Source organism: Battus philenor, unplaced genomic scaffold, assembly GCF_028537555.1.
Source record: "Battus philenor isolate CCGP_79_NKW_IND1 unplaced genomic scaffold, ilBatPhil1.0.hap1 SCAF_28, whole genome shotgun sequence".
Taxonomy (NCBI): domain Eukaryota; kingdom Metazoa; phylum Arthropoda; class Insecta; order Lepidoptera; family Papilionidae; genus Battus; species Battus philenor.
This window is the reverse complement of record NW_027181691.1, coordinates 2,611,988-2,637,568: the sequence shown is the minus strand read 5'-3', so window position 1 is coordinate 2,637,568 and position 25,581 is coordinate 2,611,988. Positions and strand designations below refer to the sequence as shown.

Here is a 25,581-nt window from a genome sequence, read left to right as displayed (position 1 = left end):
AACAATATATTCACCTTCATTATCAGCAACCTTTGTTTACCGTCTAGTATACAAATTTTCAATGCCGGAGCGGTATCAATCGATCAGATTTTCTGTAAAATGACTCAACAGAAACCACATTACTTTCCGGTCCCCCTTATATATGTATATATGTATATTGTATGGGGTTGTGACAGGCCATACAGTTTTTATAGTACGCAACCTATAGCAGCAACTAGTATAAATAAATAAAACAAATAAATAATAATCATTTAGCAACTTTTAATCGCATAACTGCCGTTACAGTTGATCCTGACGTTAATATTAACAGCTGCCAGTTGTGTGACAAAGAATTTGAAGATGTACGGAATGGAGATAGCGACCAAATTCCCTTGTCCGCAAAGCCGACAGCTCTCCTTATTGCCGTCCCCTTTGCTGGCCATCGGACCCAGGAGTGTACCGCATTTCGTACAGATGATAGCCTGAAATAATGTATTTCCATATTGGTATATTTGAAACGTTATACAAAGTGTCCCATAAATCAACGTCAAACGGTGAAAATACAATTGAAAAATTTATTTAATACTCTTAATTTTACTCGTCTGAATTCGCAATAGTCAATACAAATATCAGTCCATTAGATTGCTGACAAAGCTGTAGAAAGACCCTTATATTAGCAATGTCAGTCACATCGCATGTTTTGTGCAAATTCAGTATAAATAAAAAAATAATATAGCAACATTTAGGAGGCCAGTGATCGGAGATAAAGCTGTGAAGAGTGGCTTTTAGACGTGGGCAAAGTGACATCTCTCGTGCGACCCATGACCTAGCTCTTAAGTGGCAACCACGGGCTGGTAGACGTGGGTAGGCCCCTCGCCAGGTAGAACGACGACATAGCTAAGGACACGGGAAGTCGCTGAATGCGGAGAACGTCATCGTCGGGGAGAGTCATTGTGAAGATCCTAGGGGGAGGCCCGTGTCATGGGGTGGTAAAGGAGAAATATTTCACATGTAACAACAGAAAGAATAACATAAGAGTTATAATAATAAGCAATTAAATTTCATACTTAAATCTAACCTTCACAATTTTCTACATTTTCGTAAATATGGTACAAATAGAGAGAGTCCTTAATACCAGCTAAATTTTGAAAGTCTGGTAACCTTTACGTTTTTGGATCTAGACTGTATTTTAGACAAGAATCTTACCAGAAATAATTCTAAAAGCTTTAAAAACAGTTTAGTGTAGAATTAACTCACCTCGCTCTTATCGGAGCAGTGGAACAGTCTGTCCTGGAGCAGGAACGCCGCCCCGTGTGAGATGAGGGCATCTCTTTCCATCTCACCTAATCTCACACCACCACCTCTCCTTCTCCCTTTCACCGGTTGCCGTGTCATGGCATCTACTGCTCCAGTGGTTCGCACCTGGGGAATAATACATTTCTTAACTTATTTGATTTAAGCAGAGCTAACGTGAATCCTGGTCAAAGTGATCTCACTCTGGGACCTATTGGCGTGCTCATAGTCCCTCAAAGATGAAATCGAAACAGGAATGCGAATGAGACGTCTGGCATGTGACTGCCACTTAACCTGCAGAAGGTTGCTGGGGTCTCAATGTTCTGAGGTGGAAACCAAAGACTGGTCTGCATATGAAGACCACATAGTGGGGACGGAGGCACCTAAGCCGTATATATCGTCGCCTCCACGGAATAAACCCGTATTATGCTATTGTGGGCTTATACCGTTTCTTTCAATTTCAATTCGGCATCTACAGATACTATTCCTCCTTGTGATATTTTTTGGGATTTTCCTTATGTAGAATGAAGGAGATTTTTTACTCAAGTTTTTTTTACCACTAATGTTAACCACGAAATAAGCAGTAACAGTCTTTTACGAAAATAGTTTAATGATTATATTAACGAAATGTTACGTACTGTGGGTTCTGACTCGAAATGAAACACCACTAGTTCACAAGGAGTCCTTTATTCACAAATCAGATGGTCATACTACTTTAACACAAAGTATACTTTCGCTTTCAAATCAATCAAGAAATATATTCGCTTCCAAATCACTGTCCAAATAACTTGCAAAATAGTCACTTCTATCACTAATCGTAGATCTTAATCTTGTAACTCGAAAAACAACACTGTATTGTCGTCATGGGGAGTACACTTATTTATACTACGGATAAGGTTCTAGTAAGTTCGAGATAGTACTCGGATAGAATTTTCGAGAACCGTACACTAATGTTAATACATAATTTCAAGGTGCGTGTTCTTGATCGTAGGGTTCAGTGTTTATTGTTTAGAGGGTTCTGTAGCTCGTGCTTTGTAACAGATAAAATTCGGGTACAAATTTCTCGCAAATATAAAAATGCAAATAGTATATTATTCGAGGGAAAAATGTTCGATAAGTTCCCAGTTATTGGTTACTTGCAACTTTTGTACTTTATGAATATATTTACGGTAATGTCTTATTACCATATTCTATTAAGAATCGATCACAAACTAAGCCAATGTGGCTCGACCTATTGCCGTGAAAGAGTTGTCAGAAATGTACACATGATGATGCTAAAACTTCGCACGAATAACATCACAAAAGACATTACTATCAAAAACGTTTAAATTTTAATTCCAGTAAAATCTATTTCCCGTAACTCAGATAATTTCCAGAATATATATATACAGAAATTAAATAAATTGATGCAGAAAAAAATTTCTTTGATTTAGTATATAAATAAGCCTTGTATTAAAGAAATTAGGTTTTTTGTTTCTCCAATAAAATTTGAATTTATGCGATTTCGAATTTATTCAGTGGAAGCGACCATGTGATCATGTGTTGATTGAGGTGTTAATATTTTTCAGGTGTGTGGTTTTGATGATCTTGAAACGCACGTGCAACTCAAATAATTTTCAGAATATATATATACAGAAATTAAATAAATGGATGCAGAAAAAAATATCTTTGATTTGGTATATAAATAAGCCCTGTATTGAAGGAATTAGGCTTATTGTTTCTTCTGTAAAATTTTAATTTTTGCGATTTCGAATTTATTCGGTGGAAGCGACCATGTTATCATTTGTGGATTGGGGTGTTAATTTTATTCAGGTGTGTGGTTTTTAGGACCTTGAAACGCACCTGCAACTCAGATAATTTTCAGAATATACATATACAGAAATTAAATAAATGGATGCAGAAAAAAATAGCTTTGATTTGGTATATAAATAAGCCCTGTATTGAAGGAATTAGGCTTATTGTTTCTTCTGTAAAATTTTAATTTTTGCGATTTCAAAATTATTTCGCAGAAGCGACCATGTGATCATGTGTGGATTGGGGTGTTAATTTTCTTCAGGTGTGTGGTTTTTAAGATCTTGAAACGCACGTGCAACTCAAATAATTTTCAGAATATACATATACAGAAATTAAATAAATGGATGCAGAAAAAAATAGCTTTGATTTGATATATAAATAAGCCTTGTATTAAAGAAATTAGGTTTATTGTTTCTCCTGTAAATTATTTATGCGATTTCTAATTTATTCCGTGAAAGCGACCATGTGATCATGTGTGGATTGGGGTGTTAATTTTATTCAGGTGTGTGGTTTGAAGGATCTTGAAACGTACCTGCCACTTGTCAGAGACCATATGCCTTAGCCGTTGGTAGTGGATGACGCCGAAGAAGATGTCCGCTTGCATCTCCCGACCGTCCACCCCGCTGTACAACCTCTCTGTACCGTAGTAATTGTACCCGCCCGCCTCCAGCATACGACCGAAGTAATTGATAGCCGTGTCGCGTTCGTTGAAACGGAATGGCGTTGCGTCATGTACCTACGTACATACACAATGATTGATCAGTTCTAAAATTTTTCATATGGTCACACAACAAAAAAATTATTAATGTTATCACTTCATCAAATTCAATGTTGCAATCTTAGGTTAACTGGTTAATATTCCTTAATGGGACATCCTGTTTATAATCTTTATTTGTGAGAGATTAAGTGTATGCATGTGTTAGTGTGTGTGTGTTTGTGAAAAAAGAAAGCTAGTATAAATTAAACAAGAACATGCTGTATTAAATAGACAGAACTATCTAGATTTAGTTTCTTTTAGTTTGCCTGGTTAATATTGATTTATGGGACAGTCTGGTTATTCTATTAATATATATTTGTGTGTGTGTGTGTGTGTGTGTGCCTGCGTTGTGAACATATAGGGTGTAAAAAAATGTAAAATAAAAATATTAATCAAAAAATGTAAAAAGAAAAAGGGAAGAATGATAGACGAACAGAGCAAAAGGGTAAGAAAGAAGAAATGTGGTATAAAAGAATGGAACGAAAGATCATGTGAAGAATGGAAGCAGAGAACGGAAATAAAAAAAAAACTAAGTGAAAAAAATAAATTGCCCAAAAAAGACACTGTCCCACCACAAGATAGGGGTACGAGAGGCCCCCAATAGCGGGGGTCATAAAAAAACATATAGAGTGTTCGCGGAGTTATAGTTCAATGTTTGCGCAGTTACAGTATTATACATGAATAGTAACTTTTAATTACAATTGTCCCAAGCCCGAGATAGAAGGTGTGACTCACGTGTCCATGCAAGCTGGCCGCCTTGCCGGCCATACATTCGATCATCATAGCGATGGTCATACGCGAGGGGAAGCCGTGAGGGTTGAACATGATGTCGGGCACCAACCCAGACTCCGTGAACGGCAGATCTTCGGCAGGCCATTTCTGTGAGCAGATACCCTTCTGTCCTGCACGCGACGCGAACTTGTCGCCCACAGTTGGGTTGCGCTGTCGGATATATTGCAATTTATATTTTATAATCTGTTGCATATCATCATATACAAACCTGGTTATTGTGAATAAAAGTAGAGGAATGCGTGACTGAGATTGTGACCAAAAAAAGGTAATTAAAAAGGAATTAAAAAAAGTGAAAGAATTGTTTTATTGTTACAAACCCTGTCCCTTGTAAGATAGGGGTGAACGAGTATATATAAAAAAGTACACCAACAGCTGAGCAGTTGTAGCCCAGTGGAGACTTGCGATCGTAAGTCGAGGATTCGATTCCCGGGATATAATATATAATATATAATCTCATATAATTCACACTCTGTGCGTTAATATAGGATTGTCACTGCTCACAAACAAGTTTCCAAAGAATGGACAGCAGCGCCCTCTGCGTACCATAATACCATACTGCGATCACCAACCCGCCTGATAAGTGTGGCGATTATGGTAATTCCCCCATATATTTGGTGGAGGCCTAAGCCTTATAGTGGGCATCTATGCACTGAAATGACAACAACATTAACAGCTCGTGCTGTGTTGGAGTGGTTAAAACCGATTGCGTCTATAGAGTAATTTTTCTGAGATGGCAAAAGAAAAAAAAGTTTTAATACTTTGTAAATCTGAACTCAAATCCGATATTTATAATTGAAACTAAATTTGACTCTATTGCATTATTCTAACTTATACACCTCACTATAAATGATCTAAACTAAATAATTATATCACATCAATGAAAATATTAATGGTGGGTAGTAAAGTATGACGTCCTCACTTATTTATTTATTAACACTTTTTTGTACACCATAGACAATAAATAGAGAAAAAAAGAAACAATTCATAGAGTACAAGAGGCGGTCTTATAACACGAGGCGATCTCTACTAGACAAGCTTTAGGATGAAGATGAGAGTAGAAGTCCATTAAGGAGAGGGCACTTTCCAGAAGATGTGCAGTAAAGTCACTGCGTACCACTGCGACCACTAACCCGTCTGCCAAACATGGCGATTATGGTATATCGCCTTTAGATATCTTTGGGAAAGGCCTATTCCTTGCAGTGGGCGTCTATGGGCTGAAACAACGAATTTACCCCGTCTCTTTCAGAACTGAATTTGTTGTAACAATGTAAAAATCGACGGTAATTCAAAATTGGTAAAGCAAGCTTTGAAACCTATAACCAATCATCCTGTATATAAATGCAGATCAGAATACACATTTTATAAAATATAATCTACACCGTTATTACAGTGGTAATCTAGCGGCAGAGGACTGAGACTTACGATAATAGGTCACGGGTTCGATTTCCGGGATACAATCTTACATAACTCAGATTATGTATTAATTACGCAGGATTGTCACTGCTCATAAATAAGTTTTCAGAGGATGCACAGCAATGTCCTCTGCGTACTATAATTTCACACTGCGATCGCCAACAAAATATGGTGAATATGGTATATCCCCTCTTAGATATCTTTTGGGGGAGGCCTGTGCCTTTCTGTGGTCGGCATTTTGGGCTGACCTGTATACGCAGCATGATGCAAGCCTTTCTCGGCGCTCGAGCTGAGAAGTCCCCGCAAAGACGCACGCTGTCCACGAACACCTCCTCCTTTCCGTGGTATTTGCTCACAGAAAACTGGCATTTCTCGCCATCATAGTAACTGTAATGGTTAATAAGTCGAAATTAGCCGATTGTCTTTTTCCAAAGGTCGATGTGCAATATTTATAGCCATTACTTTATGTGTATACACTATTAGTTAGATATAGCCTAAATATAAACAAAATAATCAAACGACATCATAGCCAAGGATACTTGTCATCTAAATATTCTTTTATATACGCCTTTTTGTTAAATTACTTTTAATAATTCTTGTATATTTGTTGTATTTTATATAAAAATTGTAACTTATCATGTTTTTTGTAGAAACGTCTAAAAATTATCTGCCTGCAGTATTAAAGACAGGCATCGAAGAAGAAGAAGTTTTTACTCTGACGTGTCTTCAGTGATACGAATACTGAGGAAGTTCGCGGAGTTAGTCTTGTATTCGCTGTGTTACAGTTTTGTGTTCGCGGAGTTATAGTTTTGTGTTCGCGGAGTTATAGGTTTGTGTTCGCGGAGTTACCAAGCTGTGTCTGAATATTCAGTATACGTCCAGGACCATTGCTTCGGACTGTGAAGGAACATATCCTTTGAATAAAAGAGGTTTAATTAGAGCTTCAACCTAATACGCAACAATAACAAGTTTATAAGGTTTTTATTTATCCCAAAAACACGTTTTAGTTGTGTTGCGAAAAATATTTTTAATAGCTACTTTTGTGTTGTTCTTTTAAATTTGTTTTAGACGTTTTCTTTTATACGATTCTGTCAACACACATAAACAGATTTGAGTACAAATGTACTCTACTCAAATGAGTGTACAAATAAAAACTGTGTTTATTAAATGTTATGAGTAATACTCACCAGTAGAATGGATCATCAGGCTGTATGCGTGCGCCAACGGGTGGTAAGCCGTCGTCATCGATGTGGGCAGCTAGCTCGGGTTTTGCTGGGTCACGGCAGAAGTATGAAGTGGCGTGTTTCAGTTCTATGAAGTCCGACTTGTATACCGAACCAGCGCAAAAGCCTCGCTCGTACGTCGCCTTGTTGATTATCATCGCGTCTTCCATGTCATATCCCTGTTCGTATCAACAGACTACTTTTATTTTTGGGTTCCAAGATAGAGGTGGAGTAGGGAGGTGAGTTGGTTTATATTATCTGCAGTAAGTACCGCTGGACCAAGGAATTGAGACGAAGAAGCTGAGTTGCGTATTGAGGATTAGATGCTTCAGTCGTATTCCTGCCCAAATAGCGGTGGTTATTCAGACTACTTATATTTTTGGGTAAACATATGTATGAAAGATACACCTTCCTTTTATTGGTAATACGACAAGATTATCTCCGGGATCAGGAATTTCCGGGGTGATGCAGTAAGTACCGGGTAATAATTGAAAGAAATTCAGTGCCTCTCGGACATATACACTTTTGGGAGGTGATATAGATACCTTCCGTTTAGTTACAAAACCACTATTGACTAATTATTGTCAGCATAACATTGCCCTGTTAATAATATATAAAATAAAGAATGTAATCGAACGTGGTCCTAACAGAGAAAAGGTGAAGTGTCAATGTGTGTGTCAATGATGTATGAACGAGAAATGTCCGAATGTCTGTGTGTGGGTGATGTGTATTGTAGCGGCGATTATGACGCCACACACTGTAGATTAGTGGGTGACTTTGTCCTAACCGTGGGAAAGCTATAAGGCTGTTGTTTTCGAGTTTCTATTTATACGGTGTCTTGTTAGAGAGATCTCAGGGACGAAATCTCTCTAAATAAACGCCTCATAAATCGCTTTAACTAGATGAGAGGGAAGATGATGGGATACATCTATCTGGTGATGCAGTTAAGGTTGTGCGTATGTTACCGGTTATATGCTACCATCTCCACCCTATTACATAGGTAATAAAGCTGGCATGCCCGTCCTTTTTGACGTATCCTCAGTATGCCAGATATACATTTAATGAGTGGAGGTCACTGTCTTAACGGGTAGATTAGGTTTCTACCATTACTTATTTTCGTACTTATATAGACGGGGTACTCTACCAGGGTCACAGATAACAAAACTACCTGGGGTACTACCGGCTCTCAGTTTGGATCACATCTGGTCATGGTCTTCCTAATAAACATTTATTTACTTTAGGTCCTATGTAGGACATGCTTGAAAGAAATCGCTGCTCGCTTACTACTCAAGTTTTCATGGCTAGCATTATACAGGGTGATCCAAAAGGTTCACCAACGTATCTCCCAGAGTCTCGTAATTTCTCGAAGAGTAAGGCTGCCTAGATTAAACGACAATCACTCTGCTATTAGGGGCTTCTCTTTCACCTATCTTCTTTATGGGACAGGGGGGTTTTTAATTTTTTATTTATTTTTTCAGTTTATTTACTTTTTTTTCGACACTCTTTAGTCATTCATTCATTCACATGATCTATCTACTTTCAATTTCTATCTTTTTTTTCCTTACTAACTACCGTTCATTCATCGCATCACTTCCTTCGCCACGTTCCTTATTATCACATTATTTTATTTTATCTTATATTCCATTTTACGTTTTATGATTTATTTTATCATTTATCAGTCTACATAGTCATTGCGTTATTTCTTTACAATTTTTTCTCCTTATTTTAGCTATTATATGTGTTACTTTTTATTCATTACATATTTTAGTATTTTTTTTACAATAATCAAGAAACACTGTCTTGTCAGATTTTTCTTTCATTAGTGTGGCGATGGTGTCTTCACTTATATTTTTATTTAACCTGCTTTCGGAATCGTACCGAAGTTCTCCGAATGCGGGTCAATTGGCCACCAGATACACTGCGGTCTGGTCCACGCCCGGTTCACGGAAACACGAGAGGCTCTCCCTGAGCAATGTCAGTTGGTTACAGGAACCTGCCCGTTGAACTAATACGAAACAACTACCTAAGGTATACATATCTGTCGGGGGGGGGGGGGGGGACATAGTGGTATAGCTGAGAAGGAGGACTTAAGTAAAATTAGGCCCACTCCATTTTTTCCCTAGAAAAACTTACGGTGTAAGAAATAACAGCAACGATGGCGTTGGTCCCGCAAGGGTAGTCGTCTAAGCCGACGTTGTCATAGTGCGTTGGCCGGAACAGGGGCGTGGCTGGTGTCTGCAGCCGGTATAACTTGGTCTCCGCATTAGTCGCCCACGTATGGATCGGCGTGCCCATCGTCTGTTTGCCCATCTGGCACTGGTACATGTTTCTATAAATAAGAAAAATAGTTTATTTGATAAAATTTTAATATTAAGTGATATCAGTGAAATAGCGGTTACTTGCATTAAGCATCTATATCTAGTTGACATTAATTAACACATTAAAGATGGGAATCTAGTCGAAAGTATGTTAGGTAACGCAGCGACCGCACCGCCTCGTTTTTCGTCCTAGGGCGGGCGACATTTTTTATAATCACAAAAAAGTTTATTTAAACTTAAAACTATAAGTAAAGATATATTAAAAATGAACTAAACACTAATTACAAAAAATCTAATATTGTTATCACTCGCCACGGTGAAGTAAATTTTTTATGTGTTGCCAAACTACGCAGTGCCTTAGATATATAGCTTTTTGCTTATTATCTTTCCGAATTGAGTTGTGCCTTTTGATTTCTAGCGAGACGTGGAGGCGGATCAGTTTTAAATCGTGCAGTATTTGGTGCAGAGTTCGATGAACCGATTTATGAGATAAATCATATTACTACGACTCCCGCCTTTAATATGCTAATATAGATTGAGCATAAATTTCTCTATCATATCCAAAAAAATTGTTAGTTATAAAAAAATCGACTGATTTTCTTTTTTCTCTTTTTATACAAGGAAGCTTTTAAAATCCGCGGAGCATTATATTTATGGATTCTGTTATAAGAACGTTTAATTTAATTTTAGTTTTTTCTTTGTTTTTTTTTTTTTTTTGACTCCTCCGGTAATTTTCACATGATATATACAAATGCTCACTGTAAACGATCTTATATGAATGAAAAAGTCTGGTGTTTTAATAACAATGCATAACTTTATATCAGGTGCGAGACAAGAGCTAGTTTTTATATATAATAAATAATAAAAAAAGATTACATTAAATTAATAGTGGATATTTTGATGTGGCAAAAGGTTCATGTGTCACGACACATATTTTATTTAACTTTTCGTTATCTGTATTTATGTGAGGGGTAGACTTACCGAGGCGACTGGTTGCAGTCAGGCATGGGCACCAACTGCGCCAGGTTGCTCATGAATGCGGACTTCGATAACTCCAGATGTGTCGTCCTACCTACACAATAAAGTACCTCTATATAATTTATTTTCATTTTATTTCTTAATTTTAGTCAAGCTTGCAGATTAATAACAAATAATTAATATTTTAATTGCACGCAACGGATTTTTTCTTACTACATACTATGAACTATAAAAGGTAATTGGTCAGTTAAAGTACCAAAAAAAAAAAACAAAAAGAATAAAGCTATTTACGTACTTTACTTATTAATTAAATGACGTAATTATAAACATAGATATTAAAAAAAATAAGTGTTTATATATATAAATATGTGAATACGGGTTGACTGGTTATGGGTGTATGAGGTTTTAATCGGTAAATATATAGGCTATATCAGTAAAAAAACTTTACAGCTTTTTCCTATCGTCATGTATAAAATGATTGCTCTGAAATTAAAAGAATAATATGTGACAAATATTATTCTTTTAATTGGAACGCAACAAGCTAATAACTTCTGGCAGTACAAAGTCTGCAGGGACAGATAATAACAATGGTAAATTTTGATATGTAGTAACACGAAATTTGACAATGCTCTTTTTTACCATACCATTGCTGGATTTATTGTACTTTATATTAATAGGCCACAAATATTTCAATCCCTTTTAAGGCTTTTACACCTATAACCAATCACTATGTATGTAAAAAAATAGGAAAAATAAGGAATATGTATTATATTAAACAATGTAACAATACAAAACTGTAGAAGACTTTAAAAAAAACTTTCTATTGACAAGACTGAAACAAATATATATTTTACATAGTATCCTATATCCATAGAATTTTTTATATTTTATTTATTGTGTTTTACTAATGCAATTGACAATATTAGATACATACAAATATACATATACACACAAAACAATATATAAAGATACAGAAGACTATTTGTAATTTCAATGACAAGCGATCACAATATGCGCTAGGTTATAAATTTTTTTTTAATTCTTTTTCTTTGCCAGTGACATATATATCTCACCTTTATAGATCTCTGACTGGGTGACCGCTATATCCAGGTACAACTGCTCCATAGTGCCGATGAGCTCAAGCTGTCCATTGGAGAGGTTTATCACCGGCCTCATCATCCTTGCCTCGCTTGTGAATAGAAACACGCCGGCGTATTGCGCGCAAATCTAACAGGAATTAAAAAAAAAATATCCAACACATCACTACGAGCATTGAGTTGCTTCGCCGCGAGATCCAAGGTCACTGACATAGCTTGAAGGATTGCTCATTTGAAATGGCAGTGGGCGGGGTACTTAGCCGAAAGGTTATGTAATGGTGACCACGATCCAGTAGGCGTGGCATGGGTAAGTCTTCCACTTGGTAGACCGATGACAGACAAGTTAGTGAGAAATCACTGGAAATAGAGAAGCATATGACGGGTCATCTTTACGAGTTGGAGGAGGCCAATGCCATAAGAGCGTTTATCGACTGACATAATCATGGTAATGTCATCATTATGGTCATATTAATGATCGTAAATGACTTCCTATAAATTTATTTAAATCAGGAATACCATTGATTAATTCTCTTATTAATTGATTTTTCAATAAACGCAAATAACTTCAACGTTACGCCTTTCAGAGAGAAAGAGCTGTAGTGATGGGAAATATAAAGAGAAAAAGGGATAGCAAATATCTGTCTCTCTTTCAATGACACAATGCACATATTAAGGATTGATAAGATAATGTGTTGCTATTTTCAATAAATGCTTGTTTATGTTAAAAAATTGCAATTTTATTAATAATAATTGTTTTATATATAATCACTACATTTGCAACTTTCTCCGAAATCCACCAGATGAGCAATCCTCTACTAGCTCTCCGGACTGTCTCAAATACCCCTTGTTATTGACCGCCATCTTGATGAATTACCAGTGTTGCCATATATTTTCCCGAAGTACCTACAAATGCATTCCCATATCTATCTATGAAATACATGAAGCATTACAGTCTTCTTTTCGCTTATTTTCAATTGTAATGGCTTATCTGGAATAAAAACAATAATGGCTCACCTGTTTCTTGGGTATGACGACAATCTCTGTTGTTATCGGCATCTCCTCACCCTTGATCTTCAGGGTTCGGAGGTAGGCGGTGGATTTCTCCACGGTATCCTCGGCGAAGTATCCTACCAGGCGGCCGTCAACGAACACCGGGTATTTATACACGTCGTGAGACAGTGGCGTATGGGAAACGGAGCTAATTGGTTCCATACCTGTGGAGATATAGCAAGAAATGATTATACAAGTCATTCATAGGAAATACAGACCAATTGCATCGTCTTAAAGTCGATTTATGCTTAACAATATTCACAGTCGTTTCATCTATGAACGTGTCCGTCTAAACACCTTCATCCTACCAATGAGTTATACTGGAGATGCCAGTTGAAAATTTGACTTGATCAGAAAGGTGGGTAGGTGAACATTTTTTTTTAAAAATTCCCGTATATAGGGACCTCTTGCACTTTCCCTGTCTTGAGTATACAGGGACTACTTATAATAACAATATATATTTTTTCATCATGTTATTTACGTTTTCATCTATTTTCCTTTTCCATATTATTTATTCGTTCATTTTTTCTTCACAAATTGTATTCATCACCTCACTTTCGTCGCCTTTCCACCAAAATACAAGTTTACATTTGTTCTGTTTTGCTTTATTTTTATTTACTTCTTTACTTTTTTCTTACATTAACATTCCTTTATATTAAGTTTTTATTCTTCTATTTTCACAAAAAAATTATCAGTGGGACAGTGGTCACCTACATAGTCTTTTAATAGTTTAGTTATCTGGTTGTCTGTGGGCGATGTGGCTAAAATAACTTAGTAAAAAAAGATGTGTTGAATCTGATATCAAAAGAATTCACGTAGAAGAATAATAATAATAAGTGTTAAGAATGAAAAAAGTAAAGAAAATGTGAAACATGAAAGAAGAAGTAAAACTTTTATACACTTACCACATTTCTCGAGAACAAACGGTAGCGACGACAGCAGTTTCGCTTCCGGATGTTGTGTGACCTGGAAAATTTAAAATTATTTTAAAACGTAAATAAAATTTCAAATAATAAAAATAATTATTTTTATTCCAGACTCTATAGACGAACGAAATGAACATAGTCTAGGAGATTTTTTTATTGTAAATGTGTTTTTGGGACAGGGCAATTACATTTTATTTTTCTTAATAATTTTTTTCACTTACTTTTTAATTTCTTTACTCTTCTTTTAATCGTCATATGATCTAACTTTCATCTTTTTTCATTCTATAATTCTCTAGCATTCCTCACCACACTAATTTTTCTTCATGCATCGCCTCTCTCTTAACATCATTCCTCAAGTATTTGATATCATCACAGACGCTGTTTCAAATTTATTTACATTACTTCTATTTTATTTACATTTCCCTATTTTGATTGTGATTCATATTTTATTTTTGTTTAGATTACGTCCTTTTCTGGTCTAGTGGATTAGCAAACTGACGTGTCAGTGGGCGAGCCACATGGCGCGCAAAATGGCCGATGACAATTGGGGCTTTAAGGTCATGAAGTTGAGACTTCAGACCAGCAAACTTATATTCACTCACAAGATGGACAGATGATCTTGTTATGGATTTCTGAAGACGATGGACGCAGGCAGTTCCAAACTGGGTCTATTGAAAATCTATGTCGGAGGTCTATGTCCAGTAGATTTCATACGACAGATATGATGATTATCTAATATATAAAATTCTCGTATGACGGTGTTCGAACTTGAACTCCTCTGAAACGGCTAGACTGATTTTTACCAAATTTAATATGCGTATTCAGTTGGTCTGAGAATCGGCTACTATCTATTTTCTATACCCCTAAGTGATAAAGGTTGTTCACACTAAAAAAAGTTTTTTCATTTTTTGTTTTTATTTTTTTAAGATACAGCATACAAGAATACATACAACCATAAATTTTCACCCCTCTACGATCAACCCTTATCTATTATTTGTAAATTAAAATATAATTTTTTTTTTTTGCAAAACAACGTTTGCGGGATCAGCTAGTAGATTATAAAATATTTTACACAGTAGTGTACAGTAACGACTGTATTTAATTAAATCTAATGTTGATATTGTGTTATTGGAGTCATCTGCCTTCCATAATTGTCTATCTTTACCTATGACAATTTTTCTTGCCTTAATAATGATATAATGTTACAGTACCCGGTGATAAATATTGCATATCGACGTTGGGAAAGAGAAAATCGGCTAATTTCGGCTTCGTTTCTCTGTCGCACGAAGTACAACGACTGTCAAAACGTCACAATGGTAGTGTGGTCGGGTACTGTACACGTTTTTCATCATTTTTAAATCTTAAATTATTTTAACATTGTAAGTAGTAAACTACCACCTGAAACTCAGCAGTTGTTCTATTTAAATGAAATTTAACAATATTTGATGTAAACATTATCACATCAAAAATATAAATGATCCAACAAACCCAGTACAGTATATCAGTAAATCGTTAAAAATTGAAGATAACTGGATCATTTATCTCCTTACCTGGGCGGAGACGGTAAGGTGGTTGAGGAGTCCACAGGGAGCACCGTCTGGTGTGTGTACCGGGCACACGAAGCCCCACGCGTCTGGGAGTAACTGACGCGCCTCTGTGGTTCGCATCTCCATGAAGAATGATCCTCGATGGATCGCTCTGTAAAAATTTGATGTGTTTCTTTTGTTTATTTTCTTACCGCGTGATCTATTAAAATTGTCTGGCATACCTCATAAACTAATATTCACAAAAGTGTTGATTACAGTTCATATCTGACGTGTTATATCCTATAGTTATTCTACATTTCTACTAATTATGTCTTTATTTTAATATGTCCAGTTTTAATTTAGGTTTAAGTATTAAGTTTTTTTTTTGTAATTTCTCTGTATATATAATTGTATGTCATTTGGTAAATAATAAATGTTTACTTTTAAGTGTATAAAACTCACTTGAAATGCGACATATATCGCATTCTATTGATATTCTCAGCGACGATGGTAAGACCTTTGTACTGGGCGATGTTCACATTGTTGGAGGGAGCGTTTCCCGTCGCCAAGAACGTCTCCATCCTCTGCTCTAGACTGCCGGACATGCGTAGAATGTTCTGGAGCTCTTTCTGTTCAACAATTTACCATATTATTACTCTCGCTGGAGAAGTTAAACTAGGAATCATGCAAAGAGTTATGGAGGGGGCTATGTTTGTGATTACATCATTGAGTCAAGAAGGACATGCGTAGATGAAGGTAACCGATATAGCTACTGGAACTAGCTAGTGGAGTTTCGAAGCCTTTTTAAGGTTGTCGGAAAAATACATGTAGGCCGTCCTACCAGACCTATAGAAAATTTATGGAGATGAGGAAAAATAAATGTATAATATACCTTTAATTCTAGACATCTCAGAGAATTCAAGTGGACATTGTTTATGAATATTTTACAAAGATAAATATTGTAAAACGGAATGGCGCGGGAATTTAACGAGTGTGTGCGGTTTAGTGCGCTCCGAATTTAAAAATGGAATTCTGGAATTCAAATATGTAATCGTTTTTTTTTTCAAATATGACAAATATGTATTGATGTTTTTTATTTTTAAATCTTATTTTAAAAAGCATATTATTAAATAGATCTTATTATAGCATTAAAGATTTTTAAGCTCATTTACTTTATTGATATTATAATGAATACATCAGAAATTGTTTAATTTTATTTAAAAGGACCAACTGTTGAGTTTTTGGCCAGCTTTTAACAGCTCAACTTTTCGAGCCGGTGGATTACTGCTTATAATGTTAAAATAACAGACGATTCAAAATGCATATAATACATATAAACATATAATGCATATAAACGCCTACTTGAATAAAAATATTTTGAATTTGAATAAGATTTCTTACCGTACTCATAACGAATTTCGAAGTTTTGGCCCGTTTGAGTATGTTAGACCTGATGACCTGCAGTAGAGTCTGTAATCTCTCCTTTAACACCTGGAGATAGAGATGGCCTCCTACTTGCAGTTCTTGGACCATTACTGCGTCAGCTCCTTCCACCTGTGAACATTTTTTTTATTCACTTGTTTAATTTAACAACGGTATTATATCTCATTGTATACTACGGTGTAAGAAAAGGACCAATATTTAGCCACTTCCGCACATGCAGTGGTAGTCGTGCAATAAAGTGCACCGCCCGCCAGCCCGCTGATAAATGCGTATGCTGCAAACAATGCGAATCGCACAACCGCCACCGCCAAATTACTCAACACGTGTTTCGCCCCTCCATGGGGCATCTACAAGAGTTATGTTACACCGATTAGTGCCAAACACAGAGTCTGCAGATTCTGGCTCAGACTCTATCAACGGACTGCATGTGCGGAAGAGGCTAAATATTGGTCCTTTTTTTACTTTGGATGGACTTCCGCGAGGTAACGCCTGATTCAATTAAATACTACTGTGTGGTAATGCTACTGCAATAAACGTGATTTATTTGTAATATATAAAAACGCAACTAACTAACTAACGCAACTTCATAAAGTTAGTAAATTTTTCTATGGGCAATTTGCCTTTACAATAGGATCCCAGACTAGGCTTTGTGAAGCGTTATCGAAATTCAACTAAAAATTACTCTAGCTCATTGTATTTCAGTTACATTACACGAATGGGAGACGGTACCCGTGTATATCTATAATTTTGTGACTAAATTGTGTGTTTGTGACAAGTCCAATGCTGGTCAACCCTGATCGCCCCTCTTTGATCGTGGGCGAGCGCACGAGACCACCGGTATCGTGAGTGAGTTGTGATGATTGTGTGGTTCGTCGCGACCACACGTGGGCATGGTGTGGGACGATTATCATGGAATCAAAACAAATGTAGACAGTGATTTATTTAAATTTAGAACGACTAAAAGCACCGAAAGCAATCACCAGATGCGCTTCAATGAACCGGTGGCTGTGCGGAAGATCGATTATGTTCAGAAAGCTTCCATTACTAGATTTAAAAAAACAATGTCAAAGAATGTTTGTGTTGTGGTTGCCATACTATTAATGACTTCATAAAAGATAACACACCTTGTGTTCGTCTACAGGTTATTTCAATGTTTTTTTTTATAAAGTAACGTATCAAAAAGCGCTCTCTAGCGCCATCTAGGGAGCAAGTTAAATAATAAGCTAATAATAGGCAATCAATATGTAATAGTTGTAACTTCGGCCACGAAATTGCAAGTGCAATGGTGCGCATGCATTGCTGTTAAATTGATATTTAATTATTCCTTTTCATATTGAATCACCCAACGAAATACACGATGAACTACCTAACACATTTTTTTTATTTTTGGCCACCGTGTTCGTCTCAGGGCATCCATACAGAAATTTAAAACACTTATTTAAAATTTTTCATGCACACAACCATGTATATATATGTGCGTAAACTTAAAATTATTGCTTTTAATTATATACATATGTATATTTACATATATATCTTCTGTTCTTTTTTTTACGATGTAAAGATGTTATCAATTATATGTCAAATAAATATTTTTTTAATACACACCTTACATTTATTTTGTACAACGTCATATAACTTCTGTGCCATGTACACCAGCGAATGGAATTTATCCTTGAAATCATTCAAATGGATCATAACACATCTTTTCAAAAGGAAATCAGTGGCATCTTCATTTGTAGCCCATGGTGGAAGCTCCATAAGCCTGGGACGGAACATCTTGCCAAGGTAAGCTCTGCATTCCTCTGAATTATGAAGTCCCTCCTCATGTAACTCTCGGAGCATGTTTTGAATGCAGCTGCAAAGACAAAGATATTTTTTGTAGGAATATATAAATAAAAGCTAATCTTTGTAGGAGATAAATACAAAAACCTACTGCATGACTGTTTTTAGGTATAAAGCTTAAATGGTTGAATAGATGCAAAATTTATTTTTTATATCTTTCCTTTCTGGAATTTCTGTTCTGCATTAATTTAATTTAATTTTGTAATATAAATGAATTGTTTTTGTTTTATAAATACTTCCTCAATATGGATTTCATTATTAATTTTGCACGGTTTATGGGATATATACATTTACAGTACCCGGCAATAAATATAGCACATCGATTTTTGGAAAGAGACTACTCGGCTTCGTAGGGCGTTAGCTGCCACCGCTTATAGAAAAATTGTTGTATTTTATACAAAGAATAAAAATAATTAGCAAAAGAAGCTAATGATAATTGTTGTAACAGCTCCTAATAGATATCGGACTGTTTGTACTTCGTGCGACAGAGATAACGCTCTACGAATCCAAAATTAGCCTATTGTCTCTTTCCAAAGATCGATTGTGCTATATTTATCGCCGGGTACTGTAAATATATATATTTTAAAATAATACCTTAACTTAAAATATAACATTGGTGACCTGTTTATAATGTATCTTTTTAGGCCTTTCAAAAACCTGGACCTTGGCATCAGCGGCGAATCGAAAAGCCAATACTATCGGAATCGGAATGCCATAGAAAAAGAATTCTTCGTGTTATTATTACTACCTCAATACATACCGGCTCTAGGAAGAATCCCACAGTATAAATATTAGGAGGACCGGAAAGTAATGTCGCTTACTTAAGTTAAATTCACATGATTACATTTTTAACAAGTTTTTTTTTAATCAACAATATATTTACCTTTGTTATCAACAACCTTTTGCCATCTAGTATACAAATCAATGCCGGAGCAGTATAAATCAATTTGTTTTTCTGTAAAATATGTCGCCAGAAACTACATTACTTTCCGGTCTGCCTAATAGAATCAATTGTAAATAAACTTACTTGACATAATACAAATCATTCTTTTTCCCGTGCAAAAGCAGTCTGTATATACAATGGTCCGGTAAATCCACTAAACACTTCATTATTAATACCACGGGTGCGTAATACATAACCTTTCGGTGTGAAAACATGAGTTTGCATGTACCATTTTGTAGGAAATGTAGAACATTATTCTGAAATAGAGAAATTAATTGGTCTTACATGTTACTTGTCAAAATAGATAAAATTACTAAAAAGGTTTAATGTGAAAACACATTTATAATTTCACATACAGACTAACACAGAATTCACATACAAGGTGGTTGATTGATTATAGATGTAAAAGCTCAAAGGTGTGGATGTCAAGAAAGTCAGCGAACTTGAGAAAGGCATTATCTTTTTAATATACAATCTTACTACTGAAGTCATCAAATTCCATTAGCATTCTTTAGCAATAGTATAAAGAATATTCACATATAAATAGTAGACTTAACTACTCATCAAACAAATGGAACGCTGCCAGAGCCAAAAAGAGGTGTATGACTGGTATTAAAAAAAATAAATTGAGAAGCAGTGTAATAGGAGAAAAAACAAAAGCTTCCGATATATCCCCTGTCCACCAACTCAAGTGGTGATCGTCAGGTCACATGATCCAAAATCCCCAAGAAAAATGGTGCCAAGTAGTCACCCAATGGTACCCTGGTGGTAGAAAGCACCCAAGGTCACCAAAAAACAAGATAGGAAGTCGATTGACTGACGTTTGGACTGATGGAAGGGTACCAGTAAAGAATAGTTGCACAAGACGGAACCTAGTTAAAAATAGAGGAAGCCTATTTAAGAAGCACACTAAATTAACCTGTCTACCATCTAGTTCACGGACCCTTCCGCTCCGTGAACTCAGTACTGATGAAGCTGTAAAAGCCTTGGGGCTAACAGCATTAACATCTTCAGAAACAATAGAACCTGCCTATCTATGGACTTATATATCAGAACTTCCTGGGTGCGTACGGGTCAAATCTGCACCAAATAAAGTAGGCTAAATTATATCGAATCACTTTAAAAATACAGACTAAAATAGCTTGCTGTGGATGTATTACAGGCCACAGAATCATAAACGATAGTATTTCATTTAAAAAAAAAATCGTTCCCGACATGGCTAGGCGTCATGTTGCGGCAAACGAAGGGTTAATAGACATACTATAATTAAAAGAATAAAAAAAAAACTAATCCACCTAAGCCTAAAATAGTAATTCAGAATAAAGCCTAATATAATACAAAGGATATACAAACCGTGCTGGTCTGATCCGAAGTCACACATCTCATAAGTACACCATAGTCCGAGAACAGATTGCCCCTCATCCTCCAACCAGAACGTTTGATGGCCACCGGGTAGTTACGTCTAGTTACTAGCAACATACGAGCTAACCTTTCATGACCCTGTAAATAATTATTTTAAATATTATTAAATGTTGTTTGATCATGTTGATCTAAAACATTTTTATCAACAGTTTCATCTGTTTTATTTTTAATAGGATTTTCACAATATATTTTTACCTTAAATAGTCGTAAATTATACTATCTATATTGTTAATTTCTTATAAACATTTAGAATACATGCTGTGTAAAACAGTACAAAACATATATTCTATATACAGTAACTTTCTTGCTAATATATTAATCTAAAAAAAGTAGTCACTTAACGGTGGTAGCACAGAGGCAGAGGACTGAGACTTGCGATCATAAGTCGCGGGGTTCGATTTCCGAGATACAATCTTAGATAACTGACGTTTCGTATATTAATTATATGGGATTGCCACTGTTTACGAAACAAGTTTCCAGATGATGTGCAGCAATATAAAATACCATAATATCACACTGTAATCACCTACCAGACTGCCAAGAGTGGCGATTATGGTATATTTGCCCATAGATATCTTTGGGGGAGGCCTATGCCTCCAACCTACGAAGCCTGCCTACAAAGACGGTTTAATAGCTAGGATTTTTTTTTAAAACATAAATATCTACTAACAATTATATACATTTCTGCATATACAATAACAAACAACAATAAGTTGTTTGTTATTGAATATGCTATATCAAGTATTAAAACTACCTACTAGTCTTAAAAGTAATAATTTGATAATGGTGCATTAGAAGAAATGGGTAAGGTCAAGCTGATAATTTTGCTGATGATTAAAAAAGAGATACTTGAATAAAACATTATATCTAAACTCATTAAATCACTTGTTAGCTATCTGTACAATAGAAGTGCCATTAATATTGTTTGACTTATTGCAGAAGTCAACAGTGTATTCATATAAGATCTTTAGTTTGGCTAAAATATCTTTACTGACAATGGAAATACGAATTGACGACATCCATATAGGGTTAAAATTCCTACCACCTGCACTAAGCATTTTTGTAATATTATTATAATATGAATGTCTAAGGAGTGGAAATTGCTGCAAGTGTCACTGTTTCCAGATAGTTATAACTTACTTTTGGAAAGCATGTACCATCTTAGTCCTCGTCATCACTTAGAATCAGATGAGACAGAGGTCACATGCTTCAAAAAACCAACATACAAGTTTTAATGGTTGTCAGTGGAAAACCAATGAAAAACATATTTCCTCCTAATTTGTTGGTGAGAAAAATAAAAGCCAACTATAATCAAATTGTTAACTTATATAAAGAGAGCATTGATAATAGTAACTGGCTCGTCAAAAATGGCAGCAACTGTCATTACCCAAATAATAATCAGCATTCCAATTTTAATTCAAACACGCAATAATATCTTATTCTTAAAACAATTATGGTGCAGTGTCTAGTGGGTCTATAATATGTGTTTTTATTTGGACACTACAGTATATATATACATATTTATTAAATTTCAAATACCTTTATAACAAAATATCCACCCCATTCATCAGCATGTTCATTGTGCTGCACAAGTTCCTCAGGCGACAGATCAGCCAAGTGACAAATTTTGGACTGAAAAATTATAATTACAAAATACCAATTGATTTTCACCTGTTTCACAAACTTAATGAATACCACCTCAATCCCTCTTGGGGGTGTAATTTTGTAAAATTAATTTTTAGCTGACCTCTACTTGGTGATATGAATATACCTAGCAAATTTCAAGTTTCTGAGCCCTATGGTTACAGAGCTAACATGTTTAGTCACATAGACACATACATTTACATGAAGCATTTTTTGATCTTTTCGTGAAATGTCTTTGTTCTATACTGTATTTTCCAGAATGGAAACCAAAAATACACAACTTACAACCTTGGTTAATCAAAATGAGCTAAGGATGCATAAGTTTACCTTATGACTACAGAATTTTTTTTGTCCTGTTATTTATAATGTTATTGTATTGGTTCTTATTTAATTATGTTTTTCTGCCAACATTGGCAATAATATTACAAAACAATGTTGTAATGTTGTTAGTACATCATTTCTGCCAGAGAGGAAAATAATATAAATATGTACATAAATTGTTATTAGTGCATCTTTAAAAATTATAGCCCCTTGCTTGGAAAATGTGTTTGAAAAAATTTTATTAATCTAAATGATGAAAAAAGTATCAAAGTAGAGATAAAAGGAAAGTATTACTGTTTAACTGTTTGAGTCACAGTTGGTATTGAAAAACCTCTGTTGAAGAATCTCAAGTAGTACGATCATGCTTTTCCTATAAATGTACGAAAATACCCAAGAAGTACAACAGTACTTGTTTGATTTATTGTCGAGAAGCAGCGAAGGCACTATAGCGCTTGTTGTATGTGTATCTCACTTAATTAGCGCTCAATGTAGAAAAGGAATTCATCCAGTATGGTTTGATAAACACTAATGATACAAATTATAATTGTTACTCTCTTTGTTAAGAAATATTTCAAGTTTGTATAATAAAATTTTATTCAAAGATGACAACAAAGATAAAACTTTTTATTTTGTAATGTCTTATTGTATTTTTAAAGTACAATTCTACCTTTTGTAAAATATACTATTTATTCCAAAAGGAGCTGTGGGATGTACTTGCATTAGTAAACCTGAGCACTCTAAAACAGTAATCCATAATGCACCATCAATTGTCCACAGTGCTTGAAATGTTGGAAATACTGGGCTTTTTTAATATAAAATCTGAACAGTGCTACTGCACTGTTTGCGGCTCAAACAGTTAAAACTGTGGTACAACCACCTTCTTTTGCAATGATTGCTTGCCTTTGACAATTGACAAAGGCAAGCAAAGTATATAGGAATATTTTATGTAATTAAAAAATTTAGTAATAATAGAGTAAATATAGTACCTTTAACATGACTGGCAAATATCCCAATGATCTGTCAATAGTCAAAGTTTTATTATCCACAGTAAATGAAATTCTTATTTTAAACTCTCCCTTGTAAGTGGCTGCTCTCTGCCTGCATTCTGTTGGAAGGACTCTTTGAGTCTTAACTCCGACTACATCCATAGGAACATTGGGTTTAGCGAATGCAGCATCCTCAATACATATCTTAACTTTTTCCCCAGTCGGTAGTTCAAATTCGGGAGAAATTAAATCAGCGAGAGCGTACTTTAAGCCTTCTTGTAACATATAATTAAACGAATCAACATGAGGCGCTCCAAGGCATTGTAGATACTGAAATTAAAATAAAACAAGGGTTATAATAAAACGAATTGTATTAACAATATAAGAAATAAAATCCCCATAATGTTTTTAATAATATACTTACAGGATTAGCTATTTTTGGCGGTTTCCGATAATCTGGGTGGCTTGTGTACGATAAGGAGGGTTTTTGTAAGATTTTCTTTTGATTCATGTTTATTAATTTTTAACATTAGCTGCGTTATAATAAGAATAACCTGCACTGATACAAACACACGTGTTGTGTTTATCAGGTGGTAGTGACAGAGTCAGTGTCAACTTGACAGCTTATTATATTTATTCAATCCGCTTACACAGAATAAAAAGAATGTTATGCACGATGTCATATTTAGTATTCAATATTAAATAAATTCTAAAAATAATTATTTGAGACACTTTATAACAAGCACTTAATTTAAATTACTTTAAATGTAATTTACATCGGGAATTTTGTATTTCCAGGATATTATTTTGTCGTAAACTTAACAAAGTCTTTTAAAAAATATAGAAATAACTAAAAATGTACAGTAATAACTAAAACTATAGCAATAACTAAAAACTAAATAACTAAAAAATATGATTGAGGAAGGCATTGTATTTAAACAAAAATAGCAATTGTTATGGTTTTTTATTTTGATATGATTTGACAGCAAAATAAGACATTTAATATGTACTTAATTTTGGAAATGAAATCGTTTGAAAATAAGTGATGTTTTGAATATTACAAATTCCATGAAAGGTCATAGACTTTATGACCCTAATGTGCACCAACTAATGTCCAATTTATCATTCAATAAAAATAGAATAAAAAAATGGTTATTATGGTTAATAATGACAACATTGTTCAAAATATTTATAAGAGATGGCGCTACGAACATTCATACTTTCCGATGTGAATAAGATGTCTAAATTATACATTTTCCTTACACCGTGTTATCTGGCAGAAAGCCAAATACATTTTATTGAACATTTACTATTCAGCCATTAATCATTTGTAATATTCCTCGGTTGATTTCTGTTTTTCTGAAGTAGAAAATGATCGATCGCCACTTTGTAATACACTGTTTAATTGGATTATATAATTTGATGTATATTGATATTTTTACAAATAATGATTAAGACAATCTTTTAAAAAATAGATAAATGATGCTTTACATGAGTACTTGATTTCACGGTTTAGGAGTAAAGTAACATTTTAATTCATTAAAGTAAATCCAGGGTAATGAAAAACATTTTCAGATATTTCTAATCAAGGAACAATATTCAGAAATCATTCGTTCTCTCAATAATGAGATGTCAATTTAATTATTACTACTTAATTGTTATGTAAATATTCGTCATTATTGGCTACACATAATTAATGTGAACATGAAAATTTACGATTATAAGATAGAGTATGATTAATAATTATAATTAGACGTAAATAATAACTTATATACAATTATGCCATTAATATATGTATCATATTCTAGACAGATTGACTTTATGAAATCTCTGA

At 34.7% G+C, this 25,581-nt stretch overlaps 1 protein-coding gene across 1 annotated transcript; it reads right to left on the bottom strand.

Moving 5' to 3' along the window:
• Positions 1-228: 228 nt before the first annotated feature.
• On the bottom strand, positions 229-24,338 carry Polr1B (RNA polymerase I subunit Rpl135). Its single transcript, XM_068769354.1, has 20 exons — positions 24,172-24,338; positions 23,748-24,077; positions 22,336-22,428; positions 20,728-20,874; positions 19,459-19,631; positions 18,195-18,444; positions 16,548-16,700; positions 15,609-15,775; positions 15,171-15,318; positions 13,600-13,660; positions 12,659-12,858; positions 11,621-11,774; positions 10,551-10,641; positions 9,385-9,580; positions 7,216-7,430; positions 6,277-6,415; positions 4,559-4,765; positions 3,599-3,802; positions 1,237-1,401; positions 229-461 (listed from the first exon to the last, which is right to left on the bottom strand). Exons 1-20 carry the CDS (start codon positions 24,256-24,258, stop codon positions 252-254), a joined length of 3,390 nt encoding a protein of 1,129 aa, XP_068625455.1. The 5' UTR covers positions 24,259-24,338; the 3' UTR covers positions 229-251.
• Between the last annotated feature and the right edge of the window lie 1,243 nt (positions 24,339-25,581).